This window comes from Terrapene carolina, unplaced genomic scaffold (assembly GCF_002925995.2).
Source record: "Terrapene carolina triunguis isolate 2854851 unplaced genomic scaffold, T_m_triunguis-2.0 Scaffold68, whole genome shotgun sequence".
NCBI classification, from domain to species: domain Eukaryota; kingdom Metazoa; phylum Chordata; order Testudines; family Emydidae; genus Terrapene; species Terrapene triunguis.
In genome coordinates, this window is record NW_020664419.1 from 36,451,626 (window position 1) to 36,469,481 (window position 17,856).

A 17,856-nucleotide genomic window follows, 5' to 3' on the forward strand; every position below is an offset into this window, starting at 1 on the left:
CCCATTTCTCAGAATTAGAGCTCAATGATTAGAGCAATGGGATATTCTGATGTGGGACTGCTTCAGTCTCTCCTGTTCAAGTTGTTCCACTTCAGATAAATAGTCACTGGAGCAAGGGGTCTGGACCCTGCGTCTCCCACCACGCTCCAGGGTCATTCCTTAGCTTTTGCACGTGCATGTGCCTAATGACTCTTTGACTATTTTATTATTAATTATAAATAAAATAAATAATGAGCTAACAGTGATAAGGTGGGCACCACCATCACCTCCTGTTTTGTGTGAAGTGAGGCAGGCACCTAGCTCCTTCTCACAACAAACACCTTGGGTGCCTTTGCCTCCTGACTCCAGGAGAGAGGTTCCCAGCTGTGAATCACTGGTAGAGAATAGGCACTTATCGCCAAGAGAGGATCGAGACTTAGAACACACCGATTTCATTGGCATCTCCCATTGCTAGCTTAGGTGGCTCCTCACTGACCATGCTGGCTTTTGTGAATCACTGTCTATGGTGCCTGTCTCAATTCATTCATTTTATAGGAAGCCTACGTGCCTAATTCAGGCTTTGAACTGCAGTGTTGTTCCTGTGATTATCTAGGCACTTAAAAGTTAGGCATTGTGACACTTGACATCACAATAGTTAAGTACCTTTGTGAATGTCCAGAGTTAGAACATGTTAGTGGGGTACAGTGGTGGAAACTTGTAGGAATGGTGCCTTGCTTTAACTATTCATTGAGTAAATATGTTCTCCAAAGCTATAAGCCTTGCAACTTTCACAAGCCCAAAGTTTCACTTTCATAAAGATACTACTACAAGCAAAGCAACATTTTAAAACTCTAAAACCCTTATTCATATATGGCTGCAGAGCAGACTTCTGCATGATGTTGGCCATGGTAAACTTTCTTCAAAAATACACGAAAAAGATGATTTCATAAAAATAATGCTAGTTTTTAATATAGTATTTCTTTCATGTAAAGACACTTTTACTTTAGCACACAATATAAGCACGCCATTATTAACCTATACTGCTTTGTGTGCTTGAATTTCATGTTTTATGCACCATAATAACACTGTGACTTATTCATCCTTTTTGTAAAGTTTCTCTGTTTTAATTAAGGCTACATAATCAACAGCTACTTAATTATATCGTTTTCAGTTGATTGCTGTTCTCCTTTTTAATTCATTTCTAGGGGTTTTTTTCCTTTCATGTACAAAACTCGTGAAGTTCTCTGATCAAGCCACCAGATGGAGTTCTGAATTTATATACCTCAGACAGGATTTTATCTAATTCTGGGTGTTTGAATTAATAGCTACTGTATTTCTCACTTATCTAAAGACTAAACAAATATAGCTTGATTAGTAAATTGATATGCTTACGTAATGCTTCTGATGAGTCTCCACCTTGATTAATCAGATGTAGAAATAATGTATTCTAATGCTCTTAGTGCTGTCTATGCACATGGATAGAATAGTCATAAAAATTGGGCAGTCTTGGTAACGGGTGATACTCTAGACTTCCCAGGAATTACTTTGATAATGCCAAACATTGGAATGTTAATCTTTTTCTGCCTTTTACAAGAATCCTATCACTCTAGTATATCTCTCAGAATAAACTTCACCTGGAACAGGTGCCACCTGACATATTGGCAAGTGGTCACACTGCCAAAATACTCCTGGCAGGCTTTGACTAGCCCGCAGGACTACTAGGAAAGTTTCCAGTTGTCCCTTGAGGCTTTTCATCATTGGAAGAGACTGCGCGGAACAATTCTATGCTCTTGTGAACTAGGTCTTGGAGCTGAGGCTTGCACATAGAATGCCTACTTGCAGCTTCCTGCTCTTCCTCGTTTTCTGCCAGCCTCTTCATGTGATAAGGACACTGATCTTTAACAGAGGTGCCCACGAGCAGCAGCAACAGCCACCCAGAGGTGCGCAGGAACTCATCATCTGGCAAGGCTAAAATAGAGATTTGGAAGACAGGAAGAAGAGGGGAGGCCCCTGATGTTCCTTAAAAGGGAAAGAACAGTGTGGAGGGGAGAGTGTAGCAAAATGGTCTGGTAGGTCTGAGTGCAGGTAAACAAACAAAAAAGAGGATAGATTGACTGGGTAGTAAACAAGAGGAGAAAGAAATTGAGTTGGAGAAGGAACGGATGGATAGAAAGAGAATCTGGGTGAAGGAAGGAGAGAATAAAACGAGAGGTAGGATGGAGGGAAAGAACACCAATTACTGAACATGTTCTGATTGGGTGACTGGAGGTTTTTGGTGGTGCATGGCTGTGACTGACTCCTAATTAAGCACAGTTGAGAACTCCCACAAAACAAAAGTCTTAAGGCCATGTAGCTAAATGGATAAAACAAAAGGAAATAGGAGCAAAGAGTCTTTACTGTATCTTCCACCTCCACACCCAAGCAGTATTGGTTTGTGGAGTGTTAGGGAGAGATTTTTGTTCTAAAATGCTACAGGTTTTGGCTGGGAAGGTAATTTAACCTTCTTGTAGACCTGCAGCCGTGCCCTTTGCTTCTTGTCAGCCCCATCTCCCTTTACCTCTCCTGAAAAGATATCCTTACCTGCCCTCACCTTAATTTCTGAAGGAACAGAACTAGAAGTCTTACATCGGCTCCCAATTTAGATCTCTAGAATCATCTTAAAAGCTGTCCGGCCATTTCTAGAGTAACAGCTGGGAGCTTTTCTTTGAACATCTAACTGCGGGAGGAAAGCTGCCACTTCCCCCGCAATCCAGTTGCTACTCACCAGAGCTTTTATGATCAGTTTCAGTTGTCTTACTGGAAAATAGGTAGCTCTGAAAGTTTTAATTAGACACCCTGCTTTGAAGAAGTTAGTCATCTTAAATCCATACTTAATCAAAAATGCTGAGTACATGCCGCTTCAGTTGACTTCCTTTGTAGTGTGGGTGCTCAGTGCCTTTAACATCAAGGCTGCTTTCATTTAGATGACTAATTTTAAACCAGAAACTTAAAATTTAGCTGCCTGCTGCATTAGGAGGGATAATCAGGAAGCTAATATAGATGAATAAAAACACACATTCATTTGTGCAATAAAGTAAATCTAAAATAAACCTTCCCACTTTAATTCCAAAAAACAAATGAGCTGATCCCAAATATGTCTCACACATAAGCATTTACAAACCGAAGAGTGCATATAGGTGAAGTAGAGAATAATATTGTTGGAGGGAAAGCCATTTTAAATGGTAGAGTTCAACATCACAGCTGACCCCTCTGGTTGCCAGTTAAAGGTGTAGGTTGGTGGCCAAGTTGGCCCTATTTGGCTTGTTCAGCTTTAGACCTATATGAAATACTTGCAATTAAATTCTAATATTTCAAAATGTAATATTTTTTGCTTCAGTGGGGGACAGTGTTTCTTAGTGGATAGAACACTGGACTGTGACTTTGGAAGACCTGCATTCTAACCCCAGCCGAGCTATTAGCCTGCTGGGTGACCTTGGGCAAGTTGCTTCACCTCTGTGCCTCAGTTTCCCCATCTGTAAAATTGGGGTGATGCCTCTTTTATAAAGTTCTGTGAGATCTACTGATAAAAGCACTATATAAGTGCTTCAGATTGTGAGTACTTTCACATAAATAACTAAAGTTGCATGATGTCTGTTCAGAGAGGACTTTACAGAGTAGAGTGCATTCTCTTTAGAAGTTCTGCTTTAACAATCTTTGCATCAAACACATTTTTTAATTTTTCATTTGAAAACTAACATTATGTGAACACTTCACCGTACAAAATGTTAAGGCCTCAAATTGGCCTGAATCAAATTTTCAATTGGGAAGAAAGTTAGCTAGTTCCACACAGTCTTACTTAATGTAAACTGTTCAAACAGCTAATTCTTTCCTAATATGGGTTTTATAGTTTTGTAACTTCTAATTTTGCTTGATGATTAGGCTCTCTGTGGCATATAATCTAAAGCCTTGACTCTCCAAAGACTAAGCATATGCTTAGCTGTAAGCATGAGAAGTCCCAATTGTAAACTCTTATAGGATCGGGGGCTCTTTTGATATATAAATGATTTCACTGAACTGTTGTGCTAAACTTTGTGTTTCAGTTTTAAGTCAGTTTATAAATGACATAAATCTGGTATTTTTTCCTCTGTTCTTGTACGATAGAACTGCTAAAATAAAACAAAATGGCAATTATGGATAATTTGTATATTACTAGAAGAATGAAATTCAGATGTAGGAAGTCTGTGTAGTTTGTAAAACTACAGGTTATGGAGATATGTGTAATGTTGAATTCAGTTTTACCTTTTGAATAAATACTTTTTTGTTTTCTTTTTAACAGAAAAAAGACGGGACCCACCAAATGGTAAGCTTTTGCATAGGGTTACTTCAATTTTTTCTTAACTCCTTCATGTTTAGACATAATCACTGACTTTTGGCTCTCTTTAAGGTAACCTAATGGTTGTATTAAACAGTCCTGAAAGGATCAGTTCCAGGAAATCAGAATTTTAATGTTTACATGATTACTTACCTGTACAGTAGTTCATGATCACTACCAGTGAAGATGAGGGGCAGCTATTGAATGAGATCAGAACTGAGGTTTGGAATTGTCTACAAGTAAGGCAAACCATAGATTCATATACAAACTGATTCCAAATTGCAGCAATCAAGTTGCAAACAAAAATAAAATCAGAGGATGGGCCTTTTATCTTAAAAACAGGTGTGCTTACGTCTTAATAGGCGGTGATTTTTTTTTTTAACTGCGTAAAATTGACGTTTTCATCTTTCACAAGTATCCACAAGGTTCTGAACTGCAACAATGAAATTGATCCAAGTCTTGTCAGTTTTGTGCAGCGTGTAAAAGCAGAACAGGCATTGGAACTACCCGTTAATTTAGGAAGACAAAACTGCTTTAGTTCACTTTGTAAAGTTTACTGTCTTCTCAGCTCAAAGTGCTATTAGAAACTTGAGGGCATGTGCTCAGCCTGATCTTCCAGAAAACTCTTTGAACCTATTTGTAGCATCTAAGATTACCATAACTGCAAAGCAAAAAATCTACTTTCTCAGTTCAGTTATTTTATGCACTTGACAGCACTTTGTGTACAGTTGATTTCTCTGTCATGCTGGTCGTTTGCACTCCCTTGTCTTCATGTTCAGTACTTATGAGACATCACTCTTGGCCCTGCTCTGAGTGGGAGAGCACACATGCACAATTTTCTCAAGGCACTAGAGTTGCTGTTTGAGTTTAAGACCAGAAGAGTGTTTCCTTATCCCAGAATCTCTACATGGAGCCAGGAAGTAATGGGCAGCCAGAAAAAGTCCCTTTTTTCGCTTCCCAGGCCCCTGTACAGGGTTGAGGAGTAATGGGAGCCTGTGTATATTCAGAAGTCCCCCTTCAGTTCCACACAGCGATGGCAGTAGGGTGACCAGACAGCAAATGTGAAAAATAGGGACGGGGGTTGGGGGGTAATAGGAGCCTATATAAGATAGAGACCCAAAAATCGGGACACCTGGTCACCCTAGATGGCAATGAGGAGAAATGGGGGCTGGATGGCTTGCCCCTTCACTCCCAAATATTTTTCAAGGGTTTGGGGAGCATCTAGCACTAAATGGGGTATGCATAACAACCCCAGACTGCTCCATGGGGTCTGGGGAGAAACCTTGAACAGTCAAGCCAGGAAAGATGCTTTCTTTTTCCACTTCTACCACTACCATGGACTGGGAGAGAAGGGAGGCAGTGGGTGGTGTGTGGGGATGGAATCCTCCATAGATACGGAGAAGGCAGTCAAGCATTAGGCTGCAGGGAGAAAGGAGGCATGCTATTTCCACCAGAAAGACTTGAAGACAGAAGTGGGGTAGCCTTCAGCCTCTCCAGGGGATTTGAGGAAACAAGCAGTTGCATAAGGGGTGGATCTTTCTGTCAGATGGTAGGAGGAGGCACAAGTATGTGCACAGGTGAAGGTGAGGGAGGGGATTACCCCCCCCCCCCGATATCGAGCACACTGGGAGCTGAATGGGATTGAAGCTGGAAAGCAGTGATTCATGGGAAATGATTTTCCAAGGATCTCAGGGAGCAGAGGCTGCTGTCGTGCAGGAGGGAAGCAGTGGAACTCCTCTGCAAGTCCTGGGGAGGAGTTTGGAACCTGGTTGGTCTCATGCCAATGCTGCTGCTGAAGAGGCTGCCACATAGGAGGCCCCCGAGTCTGTGGAAGAGCTTGAGAAGGAATGGGCTGAGCATATTTGATGTCTTAGGCCTGCCCAGTCTTCCCTGCTGAAGACACGTAAACATCAACAGGGAAGCGGAACTGTCCCTCATTCTTCTTTTTAAAAGAAGAAAAGATTTTAAACTTTAACACTTATTGAAAGGTTTTGCTATCAGAATTCTTTAAAGTAGCTCGTAGCAGAAAAATCAGACAATATTAATTTCATTCCAAAAAAGTTTTCTGCAAAATTTGTTGGTTTAAGCCCCTCATTAATTTCACAGCTGTCCTTGCATTTTGTGGAGAGCTCACAAAGACCAAATCAAAAAGACCTTTGGACACTCAAGGAGACTTAACCCTTTGCTACATATAAATGTTCTAGAGCTTTTTGATTAGCCTGTGTAGCTTTCCTGCCTATGATCCAGGGCCGAGCTATGACAGATAATACTGCAGCAATGTTCTACATGAACAAGCAAGGGTTTGATTGACCTCCCTCTCTGTCAGGAATTGGTGCATTAGGCCATCACATCACCTCATCATCTGCTAGGGTGCCAGAATTAGACACCCTAGCAGATCACTAAGCAGATAGTTCTCATGAGATCGCAAATGTTCAGTCGAGGATTCCAACCTACAGAACACTTCCACCAGTGAGGTCTCCTAGTCGTGGACTTGTTTGCCTCAGAGGCAAAGTGTCAATTTCTGTTCCAGGGAAGGTCTGAGCCCTGGATCACAATCCGTTGCTTTCCTCATCCCAGGAGTCTTGAGGGTAATGTATGCCTACCCACCAATTCCTCTAACATGAAGGGTCTTGAGAAAGCTTAAGAAACCTCTCGTGGTAATAAATCCCGGAAGCAGCAACTTGGCCCAGGAAACTTTGGTAGGCAGATCTGATGACAGTCGATTCAGCCATCACTAATGCTACCGCTAATTCCAGTTTCCCAGAACAATGAAATACCCCAATGACCGCAGCTTCCTGATAGTCTAAACCAGATGCTAGACGCACGTTCTATGTCACCACATGGAATGCGTTAACACTGAACAGCATTGGGTACAGGACAGTTTGTCAAAGAACTCACCCATTACAAAATCATCATTGTCACAGAGGCCCATTTGCCATAAAGCAATCAAATTACTGTTGAAGGAGCAAAATTCCTCCACTACTGAACTCCGGGTGTGATATTAGTGCAAAAGTAGAAGCATGGAAACAAAAAGGCATTTTCTGGCCCATTGTAAAACATGACCATGAGATCTACATCAAACCCCTGGTTGATGAAGCAGAGGATGGCCTAAGTACAACAATCTACATCTTGCGTACAGAACCATCAGCCCCCTGGCTGGCAGCCATAAAAGCCTTCTAACACATTATTATGAAACCAGATTGCTGTCCCTGCTCATCAGTGGACGAAGTTCTGGACAGATGGAAAATACATTATGAAAGCATGTTGAACCACAGACCTGCTGATGACTGTCCAGAGCTATGTGACCTGGCAAACCACACAGCTTCGGATGCTCAAGTGACAGAGGATCAGTGTTAGTCTCTGGAATTACAAAAGGGCATCCAAAAATTGCAGAACAGACCTGTAGCGGGACTTGATGGTATTCCACTCGAGCTGATCAAAGGTGCCTTGGAACCAGTGAGCATTGGCCTGCCACAACTATTGTTAAGTGTGGACATCAGAGTAGCAGCAAAATGGAAAGATGGCATCACAGTGTCCCTGAACAAGGACAAGCATCTCACACATTGTGGTGCACCTACAGGCCAATAGCATTAATGGTCCCTGGAAAGGCGTTCGTTCACATTCTGCTTGGTAGGATGCAGGTGCTCCTTAATAGGTATTGCTTGTGTACAGCAATCAGGTTTCACTGTTGGATGGTCAATGATGGATGCTGTTCTTACCCTCCAGCTTCTGGTTGAGCTGCATCAAGAATTTAACCACCTGCTTCTCCTGGCATCTGTCAACATTAAAATGGCTTTTGATTTCATCAACAGGTCAGCACTTTGGATCATACTGATAATTGGCATTCCAGATATTCTGGGAAAGCTAGTGCAAAACCTTCACACCAGTACCGGTGCAAGAGTATGCATTGGTCCTCAGCTTTCACCACTTTTCTGCACAAAATCAGGTGTGTGGCATGGGTGCATTCTCACCCCGCCACTAGTCTGATGAGCTGCTGACTGGATATTGGAACTTGCTGATTCATACATCAGAATCAGTTTGGTCAAGAAGCACTCACCAACCAAGATTACATTGACGACACTGCCTTGCTTGTAGAAGAGACTGAGACCTTGGAGGGTAGATGCTGTCCATACTATGGGATTAAGCGTTTTATGGCAGAAGACCAAGGTACAGAACCTTGGGGTTGGGCCACCAGAGCCCTAAGAGTAGGGGCGCTTGAGTACTGTGGAGAGCATGAACTAGTTCATCTACCAAGGCTGCAAGTAGAATTCAAACAGTTGTAGCAAACCAGATGTTCTTCAACGAATAGGGCTTGCTGCTTCTTGCGTGAAGTCCATGTCTCATTTATGGATGCAAATACGTTTGAGCTGAGAAAAGGATCTATCAAACTTGCATGCTGCCTGTATTGTTATGCAGAAACGTGGACCTTCTTACAGGCAGACTTGGATCAGTTAGAGGCATTCCATACACGCTGTGAGTGCAAAATCCTGAGCGTAGAGTGGTTTGATTTCATGTGAAACTTCATGATCTCGCTCATTCTATTCAGAAGTCGTTTTGCATACTCTTCAGCTGAAGGAACATAAATCCACACCGTGTAGAGGTCAAGCATAGGAGTTTATTACGTACAGCGCTGACGGAGTGTCACCTTGCTTATTAGGCTCAGAGACACTGTCAATCAATTGATTACAGTAGAATATATGGCTTTTCCATGGGCGGGGGGAAAGTGACGGGGTAGGCAGTTCCACACCCCCCGGGATAGGTCTAGCAGCAAGACAAGATAACACAGTCGTCAATGGTTAAAAGGTTACATAATGTCTCTGCCCATGGTCTCAAGTTAGCAAGTTAACATTTAATTAATATTTTGATAAAATATTAGTATAAATATATATACATGTTGAATTCTGATTTGGGGTCATAGGAATGAAGCAACTCCTTTGATTGTCCAACAGGTACATTCCTAGGGGCTAAAGCAAAAAAACAGTGAAAGTATATGGCAATAAAGATTGTCTTCCTTGTGTTTTAAGGCAGGCATTGGTCCCTGGGAAAGGGAGTTGGGAGGAGGCCCTATCTTATACTGACATGTTCCACCTTTCATAAACTCAAGGTTGGCTGTGTGGGAAGAACTTTTCCCTACAGGAGAAACTAACACAATAGGAACAGGGATTCTTTGTTCAATTTGCAACTCTAATCAGACACAATTATTTAGTTCTCCGCTCCAACACCTGGCAATTTGCTGACTAGTCTTACTTTAGCAAAACAAGATTACCTGTTTACCCCAGCTTTCTCTTAGCTGATCACTATTTGGTAGGCCTCTGGTCTCTTGACCAAACTCTGGACTTTGGGTCTGGAAAAGAGCTGGCACAATCCATATACCAGGTTGTTATATAAAATGCACATGGATTTTAACCCTTCATCAGCCATCTTGCCAGAATGGACAAAAACACCCTAGCCACTAGTCTCAAACTGTCTATCAGTGTACAAAAGGGGGTATGTCCTGACCCCAGCTGTTGCCACCTGCGGGACCACCCTAGAGATTTGTGAATTTGCAGGATTGAAACAGATCTGTGAACTTCACTACATAATGTGACACCATCAACCGTGGTCACTCTGGCTGATGCAGTGGTCCTCAGTACACTATAGGTGTTTGATCACCCAATTACAAAAAGGCACACGGTATTCTCACTCCCAAAGGTAGGTAAGTTCCTGAGGGGCCTAGTCTCATTTCCTCTAAGCTCCCCCTTCCTGGGCACTTTCCTCTCTCCGGGAAGATGGTATTCCTAGTGGCAATTACATCAGTCTACAGAGTAAGGAAGTGCAGCCACTCATGAATGGGCCGTCATACACTGTCTTTCATCAAAAACAAAGTTCTCCTTAGGCTTATCCTAAATTTTTACCAAAGATGTTCTGTCTTCCATCTGAATCAGATGATCCATTTATCTTCAGTCTTCCCTTGGTTGGCATGGGAATAAGGGAAGGATAGACTTCACACCTTGGATATATTTGCGGCCCTCTCCTTTTGCCTTAATGGAACTAAATTATTTGGGGTCTCCCCAAGGCAGTTTATGACCTTTATCCGTAGGATGTCAGGCAATATTCACCTAGACGCTTTAAGTGGGTCGCTAATTGTATTGGGGCATGTTATAAGCTAGCTAAATTAGACCTTCCTTTATATACAGATCTTCACCTATTCTGAGGATGCTCGGGCATCCTCTGCAGCTTCTTTGAGAAATGTACCCACTTCTGATATTTGTAGGGCAACTGCATGGGGATCATTACATGCATTTTTTTAGGCATCTAGGTCAGATGTCCATTTTGGCAAAGCTATTCTAGAGTCACTAGTCAAGTAGACGCCAAGCACCCTCCTTATTTACATCATTTCACTGTTGTAAGTCACCAAAGTGGAATACACATGGAAAAGCACTGAAAGAAGAAAGAACAGTGATTTACCCTACAGTAAGTGTGGGTCTTGACATGTTGTTCATATATATTCCACAACCTGCCCTCCTTCCTGCTACTACAGACTCTGATAATACCTGGATTCTGTATTGGTGAAGGGCCTGAAGGCTAGTTGGCCCCGCTCCACACTTTGTTCTCAGGAGGAAGAGGTACTAGGGTCTCAAGGTTCAGGGATGGCCACAACAGATACTGCTGGTCAAAATATTCTCAACTTGAGATGTGCAAGGGGTGCACCAGAACGGAATACCTATGGACAACTCACCTCTAAGAACCACAGTTACTGTAGGTTAAGTAACTATTCTTTCATATAACTTCCTCCTGCTCCTAGAAGGTTCTAGTAAAAAGCAAAAATACATTTCCTTTTTCTAGGGAAACAATTATTTTACTTTCTGTATCGTTTCAATGCATGACTATTTTTATAAAAGATTTTGTGAACTGGAATATAACCATTTTTTTATATATATAAACACACACACACAGTGTGAAATCCTGGCCCCATTAAAGTTAGTGGTCATTGATTTTACTGGGGCCAGGATCTCACCCAAAATGTTTAAAAGTCTCTGAAGTTTTCTGCACATGTAGAGAAGGCTGGTTGTAGAGCTATACTTCCAATAAAAAAAATCCTCTGTTTTGGATGACCTTTTGATATTAAGGATTTAAGATTTCAAACAGAATTGCGGGATTAAAACCAAAGTAGCATTAATGGTTATGTAAAATGCATTAGCCTGTAATTTCCTGGGATTTGTTTTACTCTCACTGATAATAGCAAAGTCTCTTTATGCAAATTGAAGGAGTTGCCGTGGTTATACTGACATCATAGTAAAATTCTGGATCAGAAAAGAAAGGGATTTGTCAGAGAATTAGGTTTTGAGAGATTCTAAGAACCACGTGGTACAATTTTTATTTCAGCTCTAATACATTACTACAACCAATTAAATTTATTCTAGAGTTGTCTGCACTCTGGGACAGATGACATGCAAAGCTTTAAAATACAGAGAATTCTATAAAATACAAAATACTGAAATGTTTTGTACTACTTTTTCTGGAGTCTCTTCTGAAGATATCACAGATATTAACATCAGTGGATGCTTAGGGACACTATATTGTCAAGTACTTCCAACTGATGAGCTCTATTTGCCTCTCTCATCTTCATTTGTTGAGCTGTCTACAGCTGATGGGGAAGGTGCATGTGTTATGATGGGGAAAATTTTGTTGGATATAAATATGGCAGTACTAGAAGAAAATGATAGTTCATTCAGAGGTTCTTGTATTCCTCATGGACAACTAAGGTCTAAACCTGGTGGTAAGCATTCTCATCTGGCTAAAAGTTATTCAGTGAATTTTGGAATGGGTATTGTTAATATCAGGGAACCTGACTAACATTTCAAATATTACAGCTGAATAAAGATTAATTATGAAATTATCTAACTCTTTGAATGGACAACCATTTATAGTTATAGCATTTTACATACAGTGTGTGGGCAGCATACATTCAACATACTGAATATTTGAAGATTTAGTCTTTCTGTCAGAAAAGGTGAGATATTAAATGTTTTGATCTCAAAAGAAAATGCAATATATTTCCCCCTGCTCCCCCAAGACAATGTTACAAGTTCCATTTAATTTTTGGAATAATTCTTTTTAAGAGTAATATATTAAAACTACTGCTATCATGCAAATGCATACCCATAATCATGAAAACTAAGAGTAAAATCAATAGTTAAATAAGATTTATGTAGTGACTTCATTTTGAAATTCATCTATATAAGGAAGCATGTAATTGTTAATGCATCATGTAAATATAAATGTAATTTCATTTTGGTTTAAGATTTGGCTGAGTCAGTGAGCTTCTTTTAAAGTACTGGTTTTAAATGTGATCTACAAAATCCTGTCAGCTATAGCAATATGTCCTCACTGCCCCAGTATCCAAGTACTGAGTATACGATTAGTTTGAATCTTATCTTTTTTCATTTATATTTAGTAAGTCTCTGAAACAATAATACACAAGCTTTCTTTCAAAGGACAAATTTCAGGCGTCAAACAATACTTAACATATTCAAGGCTGTGCAGAGAAAAATCTTTCCCTGCTAAGGAAAGTCCACTAAAAAAACAGGCAACTGAAAAAGGAGACCTATTAGCTAATACTACCAAAAATACATTTGAATAACCACCTTATATTAAGGAAAATGTAAGATAAATAATTCCTGAATTCATTAGTATCAGGAATATCTGTATTTGAATGTAGTCAGTTGCCTTCAGAAAATAAATTCTAGTTAAACTGGAAAAAATAGAGCACTCAGTATTATCAAAGTCAGATGTTCAATTTATATTTAATATTACATCCAAAACAACTCTTAGAAGAACATATGCTAAAGTTGCAAAGTCACGTACCCAAAACTTAAGAAATGCCAGAATTAAGGTTTCTTGTACAACTTTAATCAGTCACCTTGTGTGATTGTATTTGCTAGACAGCCAAGGAATATTGAGACTAGTGATCCTAGGTTCAGTTCTAAATTCTGGAGAGGAATATCCTGTAGTGACTACACACCGTTCTGTTTCTCTCTTTTCTTCCTCCGGCCTGGCCCCTTCTACCTCCTCCCTGCCGGCTTGTCCAGTCTTCTTTCTATTCCCCCAACCTCTTCCCTCATCCATCTGCGTTCCGGTGAGTCTGCTTCTTTCTCTATGCAGTCTGGGAGCCAGCAGGAGGGGCATTGAACAGAAGAAAGTCTTGCTCTCATTTCTGGTGCCAGTACCACAACAGCCCTCAGTTGCGGTGAGGTCCAGTTGTTGAAAAAGTCCTGCTCAGCCCTGCAGCCTCAGGATGGAATATGCTCAGCCACTCTGGAGATGGCGCATGCACAGACTGGTCAGCACTAGGAGCAGTGAGGGATGGATTTTGGCTGCCAGCCTCTAACAAACCTCTATACTGAACATGTGCAAACCAACTTTTCAGTGGCTTATAGCTTGGATAAACTTGGGCAGACTTCATGGGGACTGTAAAATGTACATCCCTGGTACTATGACAACCCCCTGCCAAACTTCAAACTCCTGCTCCAAAGCATAGAGATGTTAGTGTGTCAATGAAAAGTTGTAGGAATTTACAACATGGGTAAGACCAATGTTTTTCCCAAATTTTGTTTTCTGAAATGGCTGAACTGTTTTAGCCAATACTTTCCAAACCCAGGTCTGCCTGAAGCATATGTGGTTTCAGCCCAAAAGATTAAAGTTTTCTAAAGTTATAAGCAACTGAAAATCGGGTCTTATAATGCAAAGTGTTGAGCAGCCTTAACTTTCGGTTTTGCTATCAGCTCCACCTATAATTAATTGAAGGTGGAGAGAAATAATATTGACTTCTAGAAATGCAGACAGGTGTATTTGGAAGATGACTTTTTTCCTACAGTGAGAGGTATTCTAGAAAAACAAGCTGCAGATTTACCTTTGTTTCTGTACCTTCATTATTCAGTCTTTATCATATGATGTGTTCAAATTGCCCATGGTTCAAACAAAATTTAAAAATTGAAGCATTTCTAACACTATAAAGGATTTTTAAGGATATCTGATACATTAGGTTATATTCAGTTGACAGTCATTTGATCCACCAGTGCCGTACCTTCCTGAGCTTGAGCAGGGACTAGCTAGAATGATCCTTGTGGCTGCCATTTACTTACAACATTAAAGCCCAATCCTGTGAACACGTGTACTGGAATCGAGGAATTGCCGTACTTAATCAGACCTTGAGGCTCATCTAATCCAGTGTCCTGTCTCCGACAATGGCCAACAACAGAATTCAGAGGAAGGTGTAAAAACACTGTAGGAGGTAGACGTGGGATAATCTGTCATATTAAGTCTTGTTCTGGTATCTAATAGTTGTAGATTAGCTTGGGCCTTGAAGCATGAGTTTTAATGTCCTTTCCCAAAAATTTTCATGTGGATTGCTGAACTGAGTGAGTAAATGTTTCAAAATCAATGGGACTACCCATGGAAGTAAGCATAAAACTGTCTCATATATGTCTCCTTCCAGTAACCAGATTATTCACCAAAGCCTGCTTTTTAAGGCTGCTGCTTCATCTGAATCTATTTTTTCTGCATCTATTTGTTTGGTTAGTTGTGCTACAAGTGTATCTTACAAGGAGTAAGTAATTCTGAATAGCTCTAAGAGGTTAATTGGGCAACTCAAAAACAATTTGTGGCACATGAGGTGTGACCGCTTCACTAAGTAGAGTGCTTCTGTAGAACTCTAGTTATTGTTTCCTAAGAACCTATGGCCATGGAGAAATAGATCTGTCTTTATAAAGCCCCTTTAACTTGCACTGATGCATCATCAGTTGAACCACTACATTAATATCCTCCTCTTGAGTGACATAGTACAAAAGAATGACTCACTAACAGCATTGGTTTGTATAGATGTACAGGTAGATCCTCAGCTGGTAAATTCTCATACCGCCATTGACTTCAATAAAGAGATAACAGCTTACACCATCTGAGAATTTCATAGAATATGAGGGTTGGAAGGAACCTCAGGAGGTCATCTAGTCCAACCCCCTGCTCAAAGCAGGACAAATCCCCAGACAGATTTTTGCTCTGGGTCCCTAAATGGCTACCTCAAGAATTGAACTTGCAAACCCTGGGTTTAGCAGGCCAGTGCTCAAACCACTGAGCTATCCCTCCCCCCACATGTCATGACTCTCCTCTACCTTAGTATCCTCTTTATTATAGTGGAAATATTGACTGGATGAGTCGGAGGACCAAATCCCTACTCACCTTACTCATGTCAATAGGGCCACTTATGTGAGTAAACTACGTTGGAATTGGCTTTGGGAGAGTTGTTTAATTTTTGGCTGCTCTCAGCCAGATAGCTACTCTGTTTCTGATTATCTACTGTCCTTTTTAAAAATAGATTGTCTAGGGTCTAGTGAACATCACAGGCGTCCATCACAAAAATTTCAATCACGGGCTAACACTCTGGTAGTCTGAGGTTTCTTGTCTCTAGAGATCAGTTGTTTGCCATGATATGGTGATAGTGGTAGTACACTGCTACTGACTATATAGGGTTTAGTGTTCCCTATTTGAAACACAGATCTATGTGCAAGCAAATCTTACTGTTATGCTTCAATGAAAATCATGGAATGAACGAGCTTTCTTACTCTTGTTTTGTTTGATTTCTTCTATACAAAAATGACACAAAACAAATGTCCTGTTTGTGAAATTGTTATGGCAGTACCCCCAAATCAGACTAAAGTTCAGTCCTATATAATGAATAATTTATCTTGAGCCTCTCTACTGATTTGTAATCTACTTACACTCAGAACTCAAGCAGAGTACCACGTTTGGGGAGCAAATGGGTGCAATATCTATATGTCAGCAATACAGAATGATCCAGTTGGTAGGTTAAATGTGTAATCCACTTTGGTTAAGTGTAGTAGTGAAATCCGTGTCCTCTCTTCATAGGTCCAAGTCTACCAATGGCAACTGTTGATATCAAAAATCCAGAAATTACAACTAACAGATTTTATAATTCACAAGTCAACAATATTTCATATACCAAAGAGATCAAGAAAAAAGGAAAAGTGAAAAAGAAGAAATTGACAAAGGCAGATATTGGAACTCCAAGCAACTTCCAGTAAGGACACTTGTATTACTGTTCATTTTCTGCTTAGAAAAACAGTTCAGCCACATAAATATGGCTTGTTTAAATGGTTGTTAGCAAATTAGCCCTAAATTTCAAATTGACTGCTTAATCAACAAATCTTCCTCTTAACATTTTGTTAGGTATCGTATCTTTTTATATAGCTTAACAGTTCTTTTCTAATTTCATTTCTTTTTACACATGAAATATGTTAGATCCTATTTCACATATTATTTTTTTAAAATTTCACATTCGTACTATTTTAGATTAATTCTTATCAGTTTCCTGAATTTAACAGGATTTAATTTCACTGCTTTTTAAAGTGCATTATCCACTCGTTAGCAGAGAAGGAGAAGTAATGACAGATAACACCAAGAAGACTGAGGGGTTTAATGCCTGTTGTGTTTCAGTCTTCCCAAAAAGGTCCATCGTGACCCAGATGCTTAACGCAATATTAACAATAAGGAGGAAAGGAACACAAGCTAGAGTAGGGAAAGAACAGGTTAAAGAATATTTAAATAAGTTAGATGTGTTAGTTTGCAGAGCCTGATGAATTTCATTCTAGGGTACTTAAGGAACTAGCTCAAACAAACTCAGAACCATTAGTGACTTTCTTTGAGAACTCATGGAGGACTGGTGAGAGTCTCAAAGGACTGGAGATGGGCAAACATGGTAGCTATCTTTACAAGGTGGAACAGAGAGGACCTGGGGAATTATAGACCAGTCAGCTTAACTTTGATACTCAGAAAGACATCTGAATAAATTGTTAATCAGCGAGAAGATAATAAGGTAATAGTAGTATTTGTCAAGAATAAAGCATACCAAACCAACCTAATTTCCTTCTTTGACAGGTTTATTGGCCTAATATATAGCGGGAAGCAGTAGAGATGATATATTTTGATTTTTAGTAAGGCTTTTGACACAGTCCCACATTACATTCTGATAAGCAATTAGGGAAATGGGGTATAGATGAAATTACTATAAGGTGAGTGTACAACTGGCTTAAAAAAAAAGAGTACTCCATAGTTATCAATGGTTTACTGTCACTCTGGGAGGACATATCTAGTAGAGTCTTGCCAAGATCTGTCCTTGGTCTGGTACTAGTCAATATTTTTGATAATTTTGGATAATGGAGTCAAAAGTATACTTATGAAATTTTCAGATGACACCAAGCTGGGAGGGGTTGCAAGTGCATTGGAATTCAAAATGACCTTGACAAATTGGAGAATTGGTCTGAAATAAACAAGATGAAATTCAGTAGATACAAATGCAAAGCACTACACTAAGGAAGAAAAAAAATCAAATACCCAAATACAAAATCAGGAATAACTGGCTAGGCAGTACTGCAAAAAAAGAATCTGAGCATTGTAGTGGATCACAAATAGAACATCAGTCAACAGTGGTGATTCTGTTGCACAAAAGGCAAATGTCATTCTGGTATGTA

General features: G+C 40.1%; 1 protein-coding gene across 1 annotated transcript in view; it reads left to right on the forward strand.

Annotated features, from left to right (window-relative positions):
- Nucleotides 1–17,856, forward strand: part of WASL (WASP like actin nucleation promoting factor) — an 81,433-nt gene that overhangs the window by 45,854 nt on the left and 17,723 nt on the right. The window contains exons 5-6 of the mRNA XM_026648714.2: nucleotides 4,295–4,318; nucleotides 16,235–16,406. Coding sequence (XP_026504499.1) covers nucleotides 4,295–4,318; nucleotides 16,235–16,406 — 196 coding nt within the window. The remainder of the gene's footprint in view (nucleotides 1–4,294; nucleotides 4,319–16,234; nucleotides 16,407–17,856) is intronic.